The 18,451-nt window shown below is 38.9% G+C and overlaps 1 protein-coding gene across 3 annotated transcripts in view; it reads left to right on the top strand.

Moving 5' to 3' along the window:
- Positions 1–782: 782 nt before the first annotated feature.
- The window catches only part of VRK2 (VRK serine/threonine kinase 2), an 89,870-nt gene continuing 72,201 nt past the window's right edge, over positions 783–18,451 (top strand). For 2 of the 3 annotated variants that reach the window (XM_036751920.1, XM_036751921.1), the window contains exons 1-2: positions 788–996; positions 4,380–4,520. In XM_036751920.1, coding sequence (XP_036607815.1) covers positions 4,385–4,520 — 136 coding nt within the window. In that variant the 5' untranslated portion in view covers positions 788–996; positions 4,380–4,384. Of the gene's footprint in view, positions 997–4,379; positions 4,521–18,451 lie in introns of all 3 variants that reach the window. The other variant, XM_036751919.1, reaches the window with a different exon arrangement.

The following is an 18,451-nucleotide window of genomic DNA, read 5'->3' as shown; positions in this document are numbered from 1 at the left end:
CCCCCATCTGTAAAAGGTAATTTGGTAATTTCTCAGGTCCTTCCTAAATCTAGATCCTTTAGTCTTTCTATGGACAAGTTGGTGAGTACAAGCAACTGATTGCTTTTTGTGAATTCCAGGAAGACAGGGACCTTGCCTTTCCTTCAGAGGCTCATCTCTATTTCCTGCTGTCACTAATAGTTTCCACCAGCTATTTTATGTCCCATTCAGTGATTGCTTATGTTCCTTATGCTTGACTGTTTCCTACAATGCCTAGGGCAGTGCTTTGGGATCTGCCACCCAGTAAATTCTACTAGATTCTCCTCCTCCTACCATCTGCAAGATGTAGCAGTTGTACTGCCTTTACTGTGCCGAATGCCAGTATATAGAAAATCCCTACATAAGTTGATTGTTGTGCTACTTGTCTTGTTTATCCAAACCTGTGACTTTTATCAATGGATTCAGAAACTCACTAGTAACTCATAGTCTTAAAGCAGTCTTTTAGGGCATTGAAAAGTTAAGTGTCTTGCCCAATTTTACCCAGCTGGCATACATCCAAATCAGGATTTGGACTCCTTAATGATCCCAAGGTCGCTCTCTACACACTATACTTTACTTAAGAAAACTATTTTTGCACGGGGAGGGGGGGATTTTTGATCTGAGGCCCTCAGCCCCTCCCCAGCTGTTTTTTACTTCTCCAATCTAGTTTCCCTTCCTCCATTCTAGTGCCTTAGATTTGGAGTAGCAAGAACGTATTGCACAGCCGGTTACTAGAGGTTATTGCGGAGAGAACACTAGCGAGCGCGGCAGATCACGTGTTAGTGGACCGAGGCAGCCGGGAACCGACGCAGCTCAAATTTAAAGTTGCGCCTCCTTTCTTCGGCAAGCCCCGCCCCGACCCCGACCGAGGGCGTGGCTCCGATCCCTTCCCTGCATCTCTCGGCCCCTGAGCGGCAGGCTGCCTCGGAACAGTCTGGAAGTGGCTGGCTAGCTTAGGGTGGAATACTGAAACAACCGGTCAGTCTTTCTTTTTCCTTTGACGGGGTATGAGCCGATCATACCCCCCTCCCCGTGGCAAAAAGCCCTGGCTTCTCCTTTCCAAACTTTTCCCACCCCCGCATCGCCCTCCCCAACGCTCCATCTTCTTCCCCTCCCCCCGCCCCGCTCTTCCTTTTCCTCCCACCACGGGGGTCTCGAGTGGAAGGCCCCGCCTCTCACAGCCGGCCGGCGGAGCGTGGTCTGAGCGTTAAGCGGGGTTTGCGAGCTTCATTCCTTTACCGTCACTCCCCTCTTCTCAACTGCCTGCTAATTAACCCCTTCCTCCCCCACTCTCCATTTAGTGCTTAGCAATTTATTTCAAACTTAGAACCTGACTCCTTGCTGACTAGAGAGGATGGTTACCTGGTTAGTTCCTTTTTTTTTTAAAGTTTTTCTTTCTGTGATGTAACGTGGTATGCCCCCTTACTCTCAGCTCTCCCTTGAGCTTTTCATTTATTTATTTATTTATTCTTTTGGTTTAAGCGGGATGGGGTGGATTGGACAATGACCAGAGGCTGGCAATCCCCTTTTTTCCCCAACAGAGTTTTGTTCACATCCTGTATTCCTACAGAAGCCTTAATTTGAGGATACTTTGTAACCAGAAGAGAACCACACAGTAGATAAAATGAGAGTACGATATAACCTGGTACCCACCTTTTAATGTGGATGTACCCTAATGTAGGGTAATGAAAGGAAAACCTTTTCCCTCAAGAGAGCCACCACCCTAAGACGCTGCTCACTGATGAGCTATTCGGCTTGCCTACATGTGATCCTGTGTTGCCAAGCTAGTTGTGGCTTTCTGGATGAGTCACTTCTGCCTCACAGAATGCTGTTGTGGCCTGAAAAGTCCCAACGACTTCTTCCCTTTTATGTTAAGGGCCTTTGGTTAGTAGTTGAATACAGGAGGATTTAATCACGGCCGCGGTAAGCAAGGGCTTTTGAAGCACAGTTAATGGAAGTAAATAGTCAAGAGTAGGGTACAGTGAGGTGAGAGAGGAAAAAGAAGAAGGGTATTGATGCCAAAAGAAGGCATGTAATGAAGACTGCAGCCCTGGCTGCTGCCAGCCTGTTCATCCGGAAAGCTGTATTTATTTTTTTTTTTAAGAGGAGCTGGTTACCAAGTCCCATTATAGCAGTCCAATTCTGCATCTCAGGTGGCTTTCCTCAAACTTGTGTTCATCCACTTGATTCCTGGTTCATGCCCAGATCTGCTTTTTAGGTCCCTAATTTAATCAACAGATACTGAGTGCCTACTTACACATGTCCTGATGGTCCAGTAGCATCTAGGCTAGGGCGGAAAGTAACATTTTAGGTTCTGATTCAGTTCCCTAACCTCCACTACTTTAATCATTTATTTCTGTATGTACACCAACCTTACCAGAATATTCTGGTGGCGAGAGGGAAAAATCTATTCAACTGAACAAAGGCCAGTTATTTAGAGCTAATGAAATTCAGGCTCTGTGCTAGGAAGGGCAATACAGATACTCATCCTCCCAATCCCCCCCCCCCCACCTTGTTGCCCTCCAGAAGTTTATATCTTACTTGGGAACAACATTCATATATAGGTATATATGTATGCATATATGTGTGTAGGTATGTATATGTGTCCATATAGTATCTTGCCATATATATGTATATATACATATACCTACATACATATATGGCAAGACAATTAACTCTTCAGTGCCCTGCTTTAAGACTAGGAGTTACTACTGAGTTTCACAAACACATACATAGATACCTACCTACATATATACATACATATACACACATATATGTACACACATATATACATACATACACATACATATACATACACACATATATATGGATACACATAAAGTACATTGGGGGCACAAGCTGCTTGTTAGGATATGTTGATGTAAAGGTTCATTGACTGACTCACTTCCTATTTAGTTAGTGGAAGTCTATGACATTCCTGAATCCCGTCAACTAAAAGGAAATAAATGATCAGTGTCTTGCTGGAAGTAGATTTTAGTTAGTTGTAAATAGGTAATCCTCGATCAGTCCAACATTTATTAAGCACTTCCTATATACTGGGGATACAAAGACAAAAACAAAACAGATTCTGCCCTCAGGAAGTTTACATTCTAACAGTCACACATGTGGGTGTATACAAAACAGACACAAAGTAATATTAGGAGGAAGACACTAAGAGCTGAGAGCTGATGGAGACTAGTAGAGGCCTCACATAGAAAGTAGTTGTTGGAGTGGGATCTTGAAGATTTTAAGAGCCAGAGGTGGGTAGGGAGTATATTCCAGGTACTGTGTTATTCAGTCATTTTTCATGCCAGTACTCTCTTCTCCATAGGGTTTTCTTGACAAAGATACTGGAGTGGTTTGCTATTTCCTTCTCCAGTGGATTAAAGCTAACACAAGTTAAGTGACTTGCTCAGAGTCACACAGCTAGCAAATGTCTGAGGCCACATTTGAACTCAGGTCTAACTGACTTCAAACCTGGCACTCTATCCACTGTGCCACCTAGCTGCCAGAAGAGGGAGGATTGTTGTTTTGTTCAGTTATATCCGACTCTTGGTGACCCCGCTGGGGTTTTTTTTTTGGCAAAGATACTGGTGTGGCTTGCCATTTCCTTCTCCAGTTCGTTTTATTGATGAGGAAACTGAGGCAGTTAACAGGGTTAAGTGACTTGCCCACGGTCACATAGCTAGTAAGTGTCTGAGGTTGGATTTGAACTCAGGTCTTCCTGACTCCAGGCCTGGTGCACTGTCCACTGTAGCACTGGTATGGAGGACAGCAATTTGCAGACGTGGGGGCAGGAGATAGTGTTGAGTGTGAGGAACAGGAAAGCCAGTTTGGATAGACTGAAAAATGTGTGAGGGGTTCATGTAACAAGATTCAAAAGGTAGGATGGGTCCAAGTTGTGAAGCTTCTTAAATGCTGAATAAAGCAGTTTATATTTGATCTTAGGGATAATAGGGAGCCATTGGAATTTTTTGATTAAGGGTGATGATGTGGTTGGACCTTTGCTTGAGGGAAATTACTTTGGTTTCTGGGTGAAGGATAGATTAGAGTGAGGAGAGATCTGGAGTAGAAGGACCAGTTGGGGGGGACATTGTTGTCGTTGTTAGAAATATTTCATATACATCTGATTTCATGTGGTTTCATGTTAAGCACTAAACTATGAAAAATTGTATGGCTGTGGTCCTGACAATCTAAAATGGTCCATTTCTTGCCGTATTTACTGGAGAAACTCTGATTTTTTTTCATTTTATAGTTTAAATGAAATAGTGTATATGTGAAATTGATTGTAATTAGAAATTGTTTATTTGATAAAGTGTTAGTTTTGCTATAATACTCATATCCTTTTCTAATTTTTGTAGGAATAATGGCACCCAAAAGGCAAGAGAAATCCAAACTTCCAGTTCCCCTTCCAGAAGGCATGATTCTGAAAGATACAGAAGGAAAAACATGGCAGTTGGGTAATATGATCGGTCCTGGAGGGTTTGGATTAATATATTTAGGTAAAGTATCAGTGGCAATTGTCACATGTATTTGTATTTGTCTGTTGCTTTATGTGATTAGAAAATAATAGGCTTTCCAAATGGAAATTTTGAAATAAGAGGTAATTCAAAAATCTATTTCGTGTAGCAGTAAAATTGCCAAGAAGTATTTAGTGAAATGCCTAGGTTCAGGAGAAGATGTGTGAGACATTGTGCTAGGATCAAGGCTCCAGATTAGTAGGGCAGGCACAGTGAAAGGACAAAGAAGCAAAAGATCCAAAGGGGGAAGATACTGCCATTCTGAAATGGCTAATTCTAGAATAAGAGTTGACTTCCATTCCTAGGAAAATTGTGGACAGATCAGTATGAGCCTGCAGTGTGATGTGGTAGCCAAAAAACCTAATGAAATCTTGTTTGCCTTGAGGGGCATACCTTCCAGGAATAGGGAGGTGAGAGTTGCACTGTGTGCTGACCTTTCTGTATTCATCAGAAGTTTTGTGTTCAGTTCCTGGCACCATGGTTTGAGAAGGATATTGATAAGCTGGAAAGTGGCCAGAGGCAGGCAGTCAGGAATGTTAAGGCTTTGAGTCCTGGTGATATGAGTATCAGTTGAAGAAACTAGGCTTGTGTATCTTACAGAAGAAAAGACTCAGACTGTACAGAATAACTTTGTTAAGGATTTGAAGGCTTTTTAGGGGAAGGAAAGATTAGGTTTTTGTTTTTTTTTTTCTGGTTAGCCTTAGAGGGCAAAACCAGAACCAATGGGTGGAAGGTGCAAAGAGGTCAATTTAGTCTCGATTTCAGGAAAAACTTCCTATAATTAGAGCTGGTAACAAAAAACTGTGAACTAAGGGAATACTGAAAGCTGTAAGAACCAAGATCAATACAGTGATCATTTATGTTTCCAGAAGACTGATGATGAAACATGCGATCCATTATAGAGAGGCAATAGATTTAAGGTGGAGAATGAGACATATGTATATGTGTATGTCTGTGTATACATATGTGTGTGTGTATAAACTATATGAAGTAAGCACATAGAGATATAGATACTGTCTGTCTAATTATCTTGTCTATCTATCTGTCTATCTATTTATTATATAGAGCTGCTGGGGGAAATCTGTTTTGCTTAACCCTACATATTTGCTACAAGAATTTTCTTTTTTTCCCCCTTATAGTTCTTACAGCTCTCAAAATTATTTCTTTTGACGATGTTATTGTTATCGCGTCAGTTGTTCTCCTGGTTCTCCTCATTTCATTTTCATCAATTTATAAAAATCCTCAAAATAATTTATTTTTTATAAAATTGATCTTGTAGTATAACTTATTTTCTTGTTGTGCTTGCTTCACTTTGCATCAGTTCATACAAATCTTTCTATGTTGTCTTGTAGTCATCTATTTCCTCATTTCTTACAACACCATAATATTTCATCACATTCCTATATCACAACTTATTCAGTCATTCCTCAATAGATAGTCATCCCCTTAGTTTCTGTTTTGTTTTGCTTTGTTTTGCCACCACAAAAATCACTGTTATAAACATTTTTTGTACTATAGGACTTTTTTCCTCTTTCTCCAGATATGAGCTTTAAAAAGTATGTATTTTGATAACTGTATTTCAGTATAATTGACTTCCTTTGTAATCCTGTGTATTTTACCTAATGAATTTAAAAACATTATTCTGAGAAGGGGTCTGTAGCCTTCACAAGATTGCCAAAGGAGTCCATGGCACAAAAAAGCTTAAGGACACAAACTACAACTTTGTGTACAAGCAAAGACAGGCTCACTGGCCTCTAGTCTGCAAACTTCCTTTTTTGAAAATTGGGACATTTACGCTCTTCCATTCTGTAGCATCTCTCATATTTTTCGCATTCTAAGATCTCAGGCAGTGGCTCATGTCTTTTAGTTCCTGAGGATGTAGTCCAATGGGCCTTGTGACTGGAACTCAACAATAGTAGCTATGAGCCCTTTTGTTCTCTCCAGGATCATTATCCAGAATAACTGTTAGCCATTTTTGTTCTGTTCTTTCCAGCCCAGAGATCATTCTCCTTGACAGAGAAAACAGAACCATAGTTAGGTCTTGATTAATGAGAATAATGAATCCTCTGAAGTGGTCATGTTTTCAAATTCACATCATTCAAAGTTATAATTATGTAAAGTAGGGTAATTGGTTCCAGCCCAGTGCATATATGTGGTGTGAACTCCAACAATGCTGTTATTTTGAAAGATTCATTATTCACACTCATTGTGACCTAAGTGTAAATAACACCTACTATATCTATTCCTCTGGTTTGGGAATTACATAAATAACTCCAAAGGAAAAGCATGAAAAAGGGGGTGTATATGTAGTTTCTTTAGCTGTTTTGTTTGGACTTAGTTGGCACATTTGATTCATATATGCGTCTCAGTAGCAAGATATTTTTAATACAGAATACATAGAGGCAAGGTAGACATTCATCTCAAATTAATTTTCAGTATACCTCTCATATTCTGTTATCATTGTAAGACCATAGTTTGATTTCTGTTGTAAGAAAGGGAATGCATTTATTTAGGAGATATTCCATTTGGCATCATTCATTATTATTATTATTATTATTATTTTGGAAAAGCTGGATGCAAGAAGATTCCTGCTTTTTATCACTCTGAACACAGATAGTGCATCTTTTCCAAATCCATCGCTCGTTTATTCTAGATTGCTATATAGTGTTTGTATAAAATTTCCCCTTGAAAAAATGTTTATTGGTGACTTTTTGTTTTTAGTTTAAAGTCATTTCTGGATATATTTGCTTATCTCCCCACCCCCACATACATCCAACATACCCTCTCTTACAATAAAGAAAACATTAAGTAAAACCAGCCAGCCAACATAGCGACAGTGTATATACAGTATTCCATAAGCATAAGCATATTCTCCCACCTTGGTGTGTTTCTTTATCTGTTCTCTGGGGCCAGGGTTTGTCATTCCACTTACACAGAGTTTAAAAGCTTTGTTTTAGTGTTCTTTGTGTTTAAATTATTACAGTTGTGTATAAACCATAAGTCATTCTGCTTATTTCACTCAAGTTTTCTTTTATGAAACATTTCAAGGTTCTCTTTGGTGAGACTTAGAAAGTAGACATCAGTGTTGTTAGAGAATGTGCACTTTAGAGAGGCTCTCAAAACGGGTTTAGCTGTTTTGGTAAGAGGCCAGATATTTCAATGTCCCTAATGAGACCAGTACCTTCAGAATATCTACTTTCTATCAGAAATGATGCTAATAAATTATAGAGAGAGTCAGCTGTTTGGTGAGGAGCCATCAGTAATAAATCCATCAAACTGATGTTTTGAATGGCAATTTTCAAGATGTACAAGCTAATCTGTATGGAATTACATAAAGTTTCTGTATTTCATCTTTATTCTTGTCCTCTCTTATGTCAATGTGCTACATGAAGAAGAAGCTGATAAATTCAAATTTTCCTTAATACTTTTGTACCCAATAACATTCTTTTCAGGTATGGTTCTCTCCAAAATATGTTCCTTTGGCAGGTACTTCATCAGAATCTGTTGCCTAAGGCTGGGAATAAACTAGCTGCTATCTCTCTTGCATTGTGCATGTTCAACCATCCTTTAGCTTTGAGATCAATAACTAAGGCCTTTCAGTAATCAGAATCTTACAGAGAAGGCAAAGGGTCAGGGAAGTTTTGATATTTACAATCGACTTGGAGTGATAGTATGCCTGTAGCATTTGTAGGAAGAGTAGTCGTGAGAGGGAAAAAAAATAGTCTGAATACAAGAACAAAGTCTGGGTTCTTCTGATGTGGTGTAAAAGAGGAGAAGGAGGGAGGGAAATGGAAAAAAAAGAGAGAGAAAAGAAGAGAAGAAAAAATAAAATGATTTAAGGGAAGGGAAAAATTACTACGGCCCTAGCATCAGATGAGAAAAATAGTTTCACAGAACTCTAGTGAAGGAGAGAGAGCTGTAAGGCAAGGCATGTTGTGGAGTTTAGCAAACTTCATTATTTCTTTCTTTCAGTGGGAACCTTGGATTCTTTTGATACGATGCTGATTCATAGTTTTTTGGCCTTATAGGAGAAGAGGAGAGTGATCAGGACCTCCACCAGAGAAGTTCTAGCTTCCTCAATCTGTTTATTATTTTTATTTAATCCTTTTGGTCATATCTGATTCTTTGTGACCCTATTTAGGGTTTTCTTGGCAAAGATGCTAGGGTATTTGTCATTTCCTTCAGTAGCACATTTTACAGATGAGGAAACTGAGGCAAACAAGTTGAGTGACTAGCCCAAGGTCACACAGCTGGTAACTGTCTGAGGCCAGATTTGAAATCAGATCTTCCTGACTCCAGGCCCAATGCTCTATAGACTGTGCCATCTAGCTATGAATCTATTTGTTGTTTTTGTTCAGTCAGTTCAGTCATGTCTGACTCTTGGTGACCCCATTTGGGATTTTCCTGGCAAAGATAGTGGTGGTTTGCTACTTCCTTCTCCAGCTCATTTCATAGATAAGGAACCTGAGGCAAATAAGGTTGAGTGACTTGCCCAGGGTCACACAGCTAGTAAATGTCTTAAGGCTAGATTTGAATTCGTGAAGGTGCATCTTTTTTACTCCAGACCTGGCACTCTATCCACTGAGCCACTTAGCTGCCCTCAATCTCTCAGCAAGCATTTATTAAGCACCTACTCTTTACGAGGTATTGTCCTAGGCGAGGGGGATACAAAGACAAAAACAAAGTGATCTTTGCTCTCAAGTAGCCTACATTTTATTAAGGGAGACAAACGTATCCATAAGTATTTACAAAATATAAATTGAATGAATCATAGTCATTCAAAATGGGAAGTCACCACATATTACATGTAGATTTTTTTAGTCACCATAGTTGTGTGAACAATGACATACCAAAAATTTGTGACTTAAAGGTCATGTTACACTCATCTGCTCTAAAGGCATTGGATCTCAGAATTAATAAGAATTCAGAGAAACAAATTATCGGATAAATTTCTGCCAAATTTGTCAAAAGGCCCTTTTTGTGTCTTATTTTGTAGATTTATCTCCAGAATTTCTAGTTTCATTGAAGTTTGTTTTAGCTGTGATCGGTGAGCCTAGGTGATACATATTTGTCATAGGATGATAGACATTGGACCTGGGAGGGATTTTAGGTATCATTTAGTACAGTTTTGTAATTTTATAGGTGAGGAAATTGAGGCCCAGAGAGATATATAATAATTTGTCCGTGGTTCAAGAGTGTGCTGGGGAAAGCTTGTAATGGATCACAAGAGATGATTGTTAAATTTTCAGTCTGAGCATTTATATCTCAGAAATCAGCAAACACTACAAATCAGGGCTTGATATATTTTTTTATATTGTTGATTGTCTAGACTTAAGAAAGGGATGGCGCAAATGCTAATAGTGCAAATTAAATTTAAAAGTGCATCATGTATAAATTTTTTTTCGAAGACATTTACCGTCATACCCTTTCCAAGGTCCTATAGTAAGTGAAAGAGTTGAAATTAAAACTCTGATCTTTTGATTTTAAGTCCAGTGCCCTTTTGACTTTGCTTAAATTCTTGATAGCAGTGTATAGCCAGTAGGGACCAAGGTGAAAACCTTGAGACAGGGTTATAACATGTCGTTCCTTTCATACAGAGACTTGTTAATCACAAATAGGAAGGTTCAGTAGACAGAGTGGGATTTGAAGTCAGATGACCCTCCACTTACTACTTGTGTAGCTTCTGGTAAACCACTTGACCTCCCTTGAGCTTTATTCCTCCATCCATAAAATGAGGGCGTTGGACTGGTTGGCTTCCCAAGTGTCTCTTCTGGATCAAAATCTGTGAAACTTTTTAGATTTAATTTAACTGATTCTCATCTTTTTGCGTTATAGCCATAGCTTTTTCTTCTACTTTCTTTGAAAAATAGTTATTGAGTATTATTAGTACTCATTTTATGGAGAAATAGGACACAGTTCTGTATATATATATTTTTTTGGTCTAGACATGTTTTTTCATTGATGTAGAGAATGGCTGGTATAAAAACTTCCACATTCCTGTCTTCTGTTCCTTCTCCTAAGTAGCTCCCTAATTCAAGCATAATTTATAGTCTTAGAGAATTGCCTGGGGCATGAAGAGGTTAAGTAACTTTCCCAGTGTCTCATCACTATTATGTATCAAAGGCAGGGCTTGAATCCAGGTCTTTTCAATTCCAGGATCAGTCTTCTAAACCCCACATTATGCAGTTATCTTGTGTGTGCCATGGAGAGGGCATTATCTGATTTTTTTTTAATAAGGAATTTATTGATGACTGCAATGTGATGTTTCCTGTCCCTTGTATTCAGTTATTTGGGCAAGATGCATTGGATTATACACATTATGGAAATAAAACTGAAGAATTATGTAGTACGCCTTCTTTTGAACTAGAAGGGTTTGAGAAAGGAAATAAATGGGGGAATAATATAAAGAGTAGGTAAGAATCAGTCAATTTTCAGTATTCCTGAGATGATCTCTCTTCCATAGTCAAAACAATGAGAAAATTCTTTGTGAGTGTTAGAGCTTCTGGCTTCTTTATAAAATAAGGGCAGCATTATTTTGTTTGTGAAATAAAATATTTTTAGGTCAGAGGTTCTAATCTTTGCATCATAGACTCCTTTGGCAGTCTGATGAAGCCTACGGAACCCTCCTCAGAATAATTTTTTCAAATCCATAAAATTAAATACATAGAATTACAAAGGAAACCAGTTTATTGAAATGTCCTTGAAATATCATGGACCTCAGGTTGATAACCTCTTTTTTAGAGAGGAGGACAAAAATGGGAGACTGTATGTTTGTGTGTGTGTGTATTTGGGAAACTTTATTAACAAGAGAATCAATGAACTTGAAAGGTAAAAATAAGGAATTTTTCTAGTCACTTAACTTTATTTATATTGCTATCATTAGTTGATTTGTGCATATACCTTTTTATCAGTATTACACATGTGGTTGTGACTTCCGGTTGTCCAAATCCTTGGGCAGACAATGAGTATTGCTTCCAAAGCTCATTTCTTCTTCTCTATCTCACTGCCCATGTCTTTCCTTGATAATATATGATATATATATAGAATATCATATATTCTATATGAAAGTATTTTTCAATGAAAAATGAAGGAACCTTAATGAAAAAAAGCAAAAAAAACCCAAAAAACAAAAAACCCAACTCACTATTGACTGCTTCTGTCTCAAAGTGTTTCCAAGACTTCCTTGGTAGAGATTGGGATGACACTTGATTAACATGGCGGGCATAACTTTTCTTTAAAGGGTTCCAAACAAGGATACTGGAGGCATACAAAAAAGATTCAGTGGAAAGACATCCATTGATGGCCAGAAGCATCTACAGATGCAATGTGATCCCATGCAATGAAGCATGTGGCCCTTCATTGGCATTATATGATAACAGGAGGATCTTCTGGCAGAAGAGCTGACTTTTGCTGCGTTCTGCAGGCTGCCCCTCCAAACCCATCTTTGATTGGCACCTATGCCCTATTGAAACTGGCATCACACCTTCTGAGTGGGCATTGTGCCAGTCTAGCAGATGGGTATGGGCACAAGCATGCCAGAAACCCAGTATGTGCTTCAAGTTTAAGTATCAGGGGCCGAAACTCCCATCCAGGGATGTTAAAGCTGCAGTCTGTTTAGAGCTTTTTGTGCTTAAGGTGAAAGGATATGCCATTTCTACTCCAGCTTAGAGGTTGATTAATTTTGAAAGTCAAACAGTAGCTCCTGTGGCTGTGTCGGGCAAAACCCTAACTCTGGTGAATCAGAATTACTGCTTCCTGTAGGGAAGAGAAAGTATTGTAATGAAGTTTCCAACCAGAGATGCTCTCCTGCAAGGTCCTCCAGCGTTCAAGCAGCGGGCCCTCGGTCGAGATGAATATTCCTATTCTCTAGCAAAGCCAGGTGCAGTTGAAGCCAGATCCTCAACCTGCTGAAGTGGAGAACCCTCAATTTCGAAAGGGCAAATAGAAGTTGGGAAGAACTCAGCATCAGCTCTCCTCCCCATGAAGTCATGAGTCTTCACTGAGTAATCACACAAAGGAGATGAAGAGGGGAGAAAATCTGAATGAAAAGAACTTTAGAATACTAATTCAGAGAAACCTTTTAACCACAGCAAAATAAAAGTAGTTCAGCACTTCTTGCTCAAAGCATGGTCTGATTCTTTGCATTTTATATCACCCAAGGCTGAGTGTACTAGACTTTAACAGGAGTTGTTGCATGAAGACCAGTTCCTCCAATATCTGTCATGTATATAAACTTTGCTTCTTGAATAATGGATTTTGCATAAAATTGAGTTTTAAGCACCATATCCATATCCCTCATGATAGTCTCACACTCACTGCAGAACCAGGCAAAAAAAAAAAGAATCGGGGAATTGTTCCTTATGACCACTTTACCCACATCCCCAAAGGCTCTTAAATTTCTAGGAATGCATACAAGACCAGCTGTGGCCAGGAGAAGCTCTCTATAATCACCTTATAGCCATTGCTTTTTCTTTTCCACTGTGTAAACTTTGTGTATGGAACAGGTTCCATGAGACCATTGTGCATACTTTGCCGGATTCAAAACCTATAACGGCCACAAATTAAACTACTAAAACTAAAGCTGGCACGCTGTGACTGCCAAATAAAACTGGCACATCCCTCTGTCAGACTGCGGCGGGTGAGTGTGCCATACAGTCCTAGGAAAACACAATTCATCCAGAAGCACTTTTGTCACTTGTTCCGATATTAAACCAGAGAAAGTGACATTAATTAAGGTAGTGACATGAGCCAACAAAGGCAATGAAATTCCTGGCTTTGGCTTCTGTGCAGACCTTAACCCAACCTGCTATGCCTAGTTATTGTGGATATTTCTGAAGGGTAGGTAATATGCCTTCTTTCTACTTCCCCCTTATTCAATCCCCATTCTGAAACATCATTTGCAAGCACCTCAAACCTCGTGCCTGGTCAGCTGGTGCATTGGGAGATGTCTTCAGTGACTGAGAGTGATAGTAACGTAGGATACCATTCAGGGCTGCTTCTGTGTAGGTGATATGAAGTACATGTCCATAGTTTCTCTATGAAATGTACACAGGCAGAGAGAATTGGGTCTCTGGAAGAAAGACTCACAGCAACCAAATGAGCAGGGAGGCCAGTGTATAGAGAGTTGAACCTGGAGGCTGTAAGACCTGAGTTTGAATCCTACCACAAATACTTCCTAGCTATGTGACTCTGGGCACATCACAGTTTCTTTGAACCTCAGTTTCCTCATTTGCAAAATGGGGATAATCATAGCATCTGCCTTACGGGGTTGTATTGAGGCTCAAATGAGATAACATATATAAAGTGCTTTGGAAACCTTAACACACAATATAAATATTACTAACAATAGATGCTGTTAATAATATGGATAATAATGAAGATGAGGATGCTGGCTAGATCTGGGGCAGGTTGTAGGAGGGAATGTTTGCAGCTAGGCCTTCAAAGGAAGATGTTAACAGGTTGTAGAAGAGAACATATAAAATTAGCCCTGAATTGGTCTACAATGGCGAAAAAGAATTTGAAGCATACAGGTAGTTATTGCACTAAAATGAAAATGAGGAGGGGGATTTTTAAAAGAATGTTTAAGGTGAGAAGAGAAAAGAAAGAGAATTTGTTCTGTTTCTCATTTATTCTTGACATTTTTTTAATCAAGCAGTATACACTTGCCCATGGACATTTTAAGTGGAGGAAAGGAATTCTGTAAAAACATTGCTAGTAATAGTAGCTATCACTTAATACAGCATGGTGAGGTTGGCAAAGCGCTTTACCTAGGATATTGAATGTGATCAGCACAACAACCCTGTGAGGTGTAGGGGCTGTTATTATCCCAATCTTATGGCTGAGAAACATTAAGTGGTTTGCCCAACATCATAAACCTTGTAAGTGGCTGAGACAAGACTAGAACCCAGGTCTTCCTGACTCTCAAATCCAGTACATTCTAAAACATTGGAAAAGGACATGATTTAAAAGGAAGGATTGAGAGAATATTAAGTATAAATAACTTTCTTTTATAATGAACCAGTTCCCTTGAATGGTCTTTGACTGAGACATCTCTAATGAGAATTACAGCTATTTGGAGGGATGCTTTTTGTGAAAAGGAATGATCTAAAGGTATGGGAAATAGATGCAGACATCAGTCTGTCCAGGCACCAAAACACAGCTGTGCACAAAAACCGACTTTTTGGACTGTCTATATTAAAGTTTCTGTTAATTTTGGTTTTTGGACAATCAGAAGCTTTTGCTAAGACTCCTGGGCATAACTGTTGATATTTGAGATCAGATTAGTAATTAGTCTCACCAGTGAGTTTTTCACATGAAGCAGGACAGTGCCTTCAAAGAAGTTTGAGGCCAGGGCTGCAAGGGAACAAGGAGAGAAGGCCAAATTGACACATGAAGAGTCCAAACAGTCCAAGAAAATATCAACACTGCTTACAAAATCAGTCTCAGAAAATGTGTCAATGTGTATGAGACTGTATTTGACTTGCAATCCAAGTAAAACAGATTATTTAAATCTGAGAGGCAGTATTACTGAACCCAGCAGGCCTACTGCCACTTGTTTGACTCTCTCAGAACAGAATACTGAGAAGCAAGGGCTCAAAGTTAAATGAACGTTAATACAATTCACAATCAAATGAAAGACCTAGAGAATATTCTTGAATCAAATTTTTTTTTCTGCGCCCTAAATTTAACCAGTTGGAATTTTTAAGTGCCATCCTATTTAACTTTTTTGAAATGATGAATTTGCCTTTTAATAGGAAATCTGTATTTTATCATGAAGATGGAACACAGTATCCTTTGTTAATTATTCCCTGGAGAAGCAGGCTATTTTTTCTGCTGTGTGCTTAGTATGTAGTAAAGACATAGCTCCCTACAAATTTGCTTCAGGTAGAGAGATTGGAAACATGCATATTCAATAGAGAGGCAGATGAAGACTACAACTTCCTCTTAAGGTTTCTTGAGTACCACTTAATGAGAATTCTCAAAGGTGACATCACTAACCTGATTAGGAAATGATGAAAACAGAAGATAGAAAAGTCAAGAACAACACAGTTACTGGAGAAGCGGGGCTCAGTTATCATTAGGCAGATGTGTCAGTGGCAAGTAAAACTGTATCAGACTCCATCTCTTTATTCTTTGTGTGTATATGAAAACATAACTCTACTCAGAGTATACCTTGAATCTTTAAATAGCTTGAGGAAATAAAGGAGAATGGCATACCCATTACCACCTCCATTTATCAAATAATAGTGTATTATATTATTGATGGTATTGACAGCTTAGTTAAGAAATCTTAGTGATGGTGCTAATAATACTGTCATTTTCAGTTCTTATGAACTTAAGTGATTATTTTTTCAATAATACTTGGGTCACAAAATGTATGAGGATAGCTGTTATTTATAATAAGTGTGATGTCAAGTACTGAGGAAAATGAATTGAAGATGATATTCTGAATCAAACAATATTTCTGTGAAAAAATGTGAAAGGGTAGCCTACCAACACAGCTCCTGATAGGAAGAGAAAGAAGGTTACATAGATTGATATCGTGGTTGAAAAATACCTCGATTAGGCAGGTTTGTTTGCCTCGAATCTTGTGATAGCCCATGCAGTAGTAGGGAGAGCTAAGAGAGTCTCTTTTTTCAATTGCTATGATACATTTTAAAAGAGAGTAACATAAAGGACTAGATATTGGTCCTGAATGCTGAAAGTACTTTTGCCTACTCTCTTTTATTGCATGATGACTTAAAGAGGTAGCTTTAAGAAAAGTAGGTCATTTAAAGAGCCATAAAATTCATTATTTGTACAATAGTTGAAACTCAGAGGAGAATGTGTTCTCATACAGAGGGTTTGGTTCAGGTACAAGATACGGAGCCAGGAAACTAAAGCAATCATTTGTCTGTCTTTGAAAATATCCTTTGTACTTGATTTCTGAAAACTTTCACATCACTTTCAAGATGTCTCTACTTAGTTGTTTGAACTTATCATAGGTCCCATGAATGAGTTTTAGAAATAAAAGATTATATTTAGAATTGTTAAGCTTTGGAGAGACTCTTGGGTCAAACAAACATTTCATGAGATCACAGATCCAGAGGTGGAAAGAACTCCAGGGATTAGAGAATTCAACCTCCTCATTTTACAAATGAGGAAACTGAAGAGCAAGGAGCTTAAACAACTTGCCCAACATCACATGGGTAATAAGAGTCAAATGGGGAATTTGAACCCAGGTCCTTGGACTCCAGAGCCGGCACTCTTTCCACTCTACCATAAAGTCTCCTTTAATTGGGCATGTCAGTGCAAAGGGAGAGGAGATCATGATAAAGAAATCAAGTGAAGCATGTGAATTCTTCAGCGGTGCTGTGATCTCATGGATGTGGGCACATCCTCTACTTCAACCAGCCTGTCCCTTTTTTTCTGTGTGACTCTTATCCATCTCTTTCCATAAATCCTCCAGAGAGAGGGAGGGAGAGAGAGGGGGAGTGAGAGAGAGAGAGGGAAAGAGAGGGAGAGAGAGAAAGAGAGGGAGGGGCGGGGAGGGAGGGGGGGAGAGAGAGGGAGAGAGACAGACAGACACAGGGAGAGAGACAGAGAGGGGGGGGGAGAGAGAGAGTGTGTGTGTGCATGCGCATGTGTGTGTGCATGCGTGCGTGTGTGCGTGTGTGTGTGTGTGTGTGTGTGTAGAGCTTTCTTCTAGGCCTTCTAATGCTTTTTCTGGTCATGTATGCCCTCAATGATGTCTCTTCCACTACTTCTCACATGCAAATCATCATTGGTAATATGTTGCAGCCTGATTACGCTTAACACATATCACTCCATTGCCCAGTGGGTCACATAAAATATTTATTCTTCCAATATCTTGGTGTCACATGATTCACTGGTATAATAAAAGATACACTATCATATTCAATTTAAAAAAAATAATGTTTTTGATTTTGCTGACTGGCCGAAAAATACTAGTCCTACAACTCAAGTGCCAACAAAGTAGCCCATAACAAATTGAACCAGTTATATATTTTAGACTTATTCCATTAAGCTCTAAACTTATCTTGACCTAGTAGGAATCAGAAGAGGAAAAAGGTCAATAACATGCTAAAGAGACACCTAATATAGAAAGCTATTTTATAATTGAATGGTATTGCATTTCAAGTTTTTTTCTTTTAAATTTATTTTAGTTTATAACATTCAGTTCCACAAGTTTTTGAGTTCCAAATTTTCTCCCCTCCCCTCTCTTCCCCCCTCCACTAAGACGGCATGCAATCTAACATAGGTTCTGTGTAGATCTTCACATTAAGCATATTTTCACAATAATCAAGTTGTAAAGAAGAATTATAATCAATGGAATGAACCATGAGAAAAAAGAAACAAAACAAAAAAAGAGGGAGCAAATAGTTTGCTTCAATCTGTATTCAGACTCCATAATTCTTTCTCTGGACATAGATAGCTTTTTCCGTCATGAGTCTTTTGGAGTTGTCTTAGAACCTTGCATTGCGGAGAAGAGCCAAGTCTATAAGAGTTAGTCATCACAGATACAATGTGTTTGCAATTGTGTACAATGTTCTCTTGGTTCTGCTCTCCTCGCTCAGCATCAGCTCATGTAAGTCTTTCCAGGTTATTATGAAGTCCGTCTGCTCCTCATTTCTTATAGCACAGTAATATTCCATTACATTCATGTACCACAACTTGTTCAGCCATTGCCCAATTGATGGGCATCTCCTTGATTTCCAGTTCTTTGCCACCACAAAAAGAGCTGCTATAAATATTTTTGTACATATGGGTCCTTTTCCCTTTTATATGATCTCTGTGGGATACAGCCCTAGAAGTGGTATTGCTGGGTCAAAGGGTAATAAGCACATTTTTGTGGCCCTTTGCGCATAGTTCCAAATTGCTCTCCAGAATAGTTGGATCAGTACACAGTTCTA

The sequence above is a fragment of the Trichosurus vulpecula genome, chromosome 3 (assembly GCF_011100635.1).
Source record: "Trichosurus vulpecula isolate mTriVul1 chromosome 3, mTriVul1.pri, whole genome shotgun sequence".
Lineage (NCBI taxonomy): Eukaryota > Metazoa > Chordata > Mammalia > Diprotodontia > Phalangeridae > Trichosurus > Trichosurus vulpecula.
This window is presented reverse-complemented; position numbering and strand designations above follow the sequence as displayed.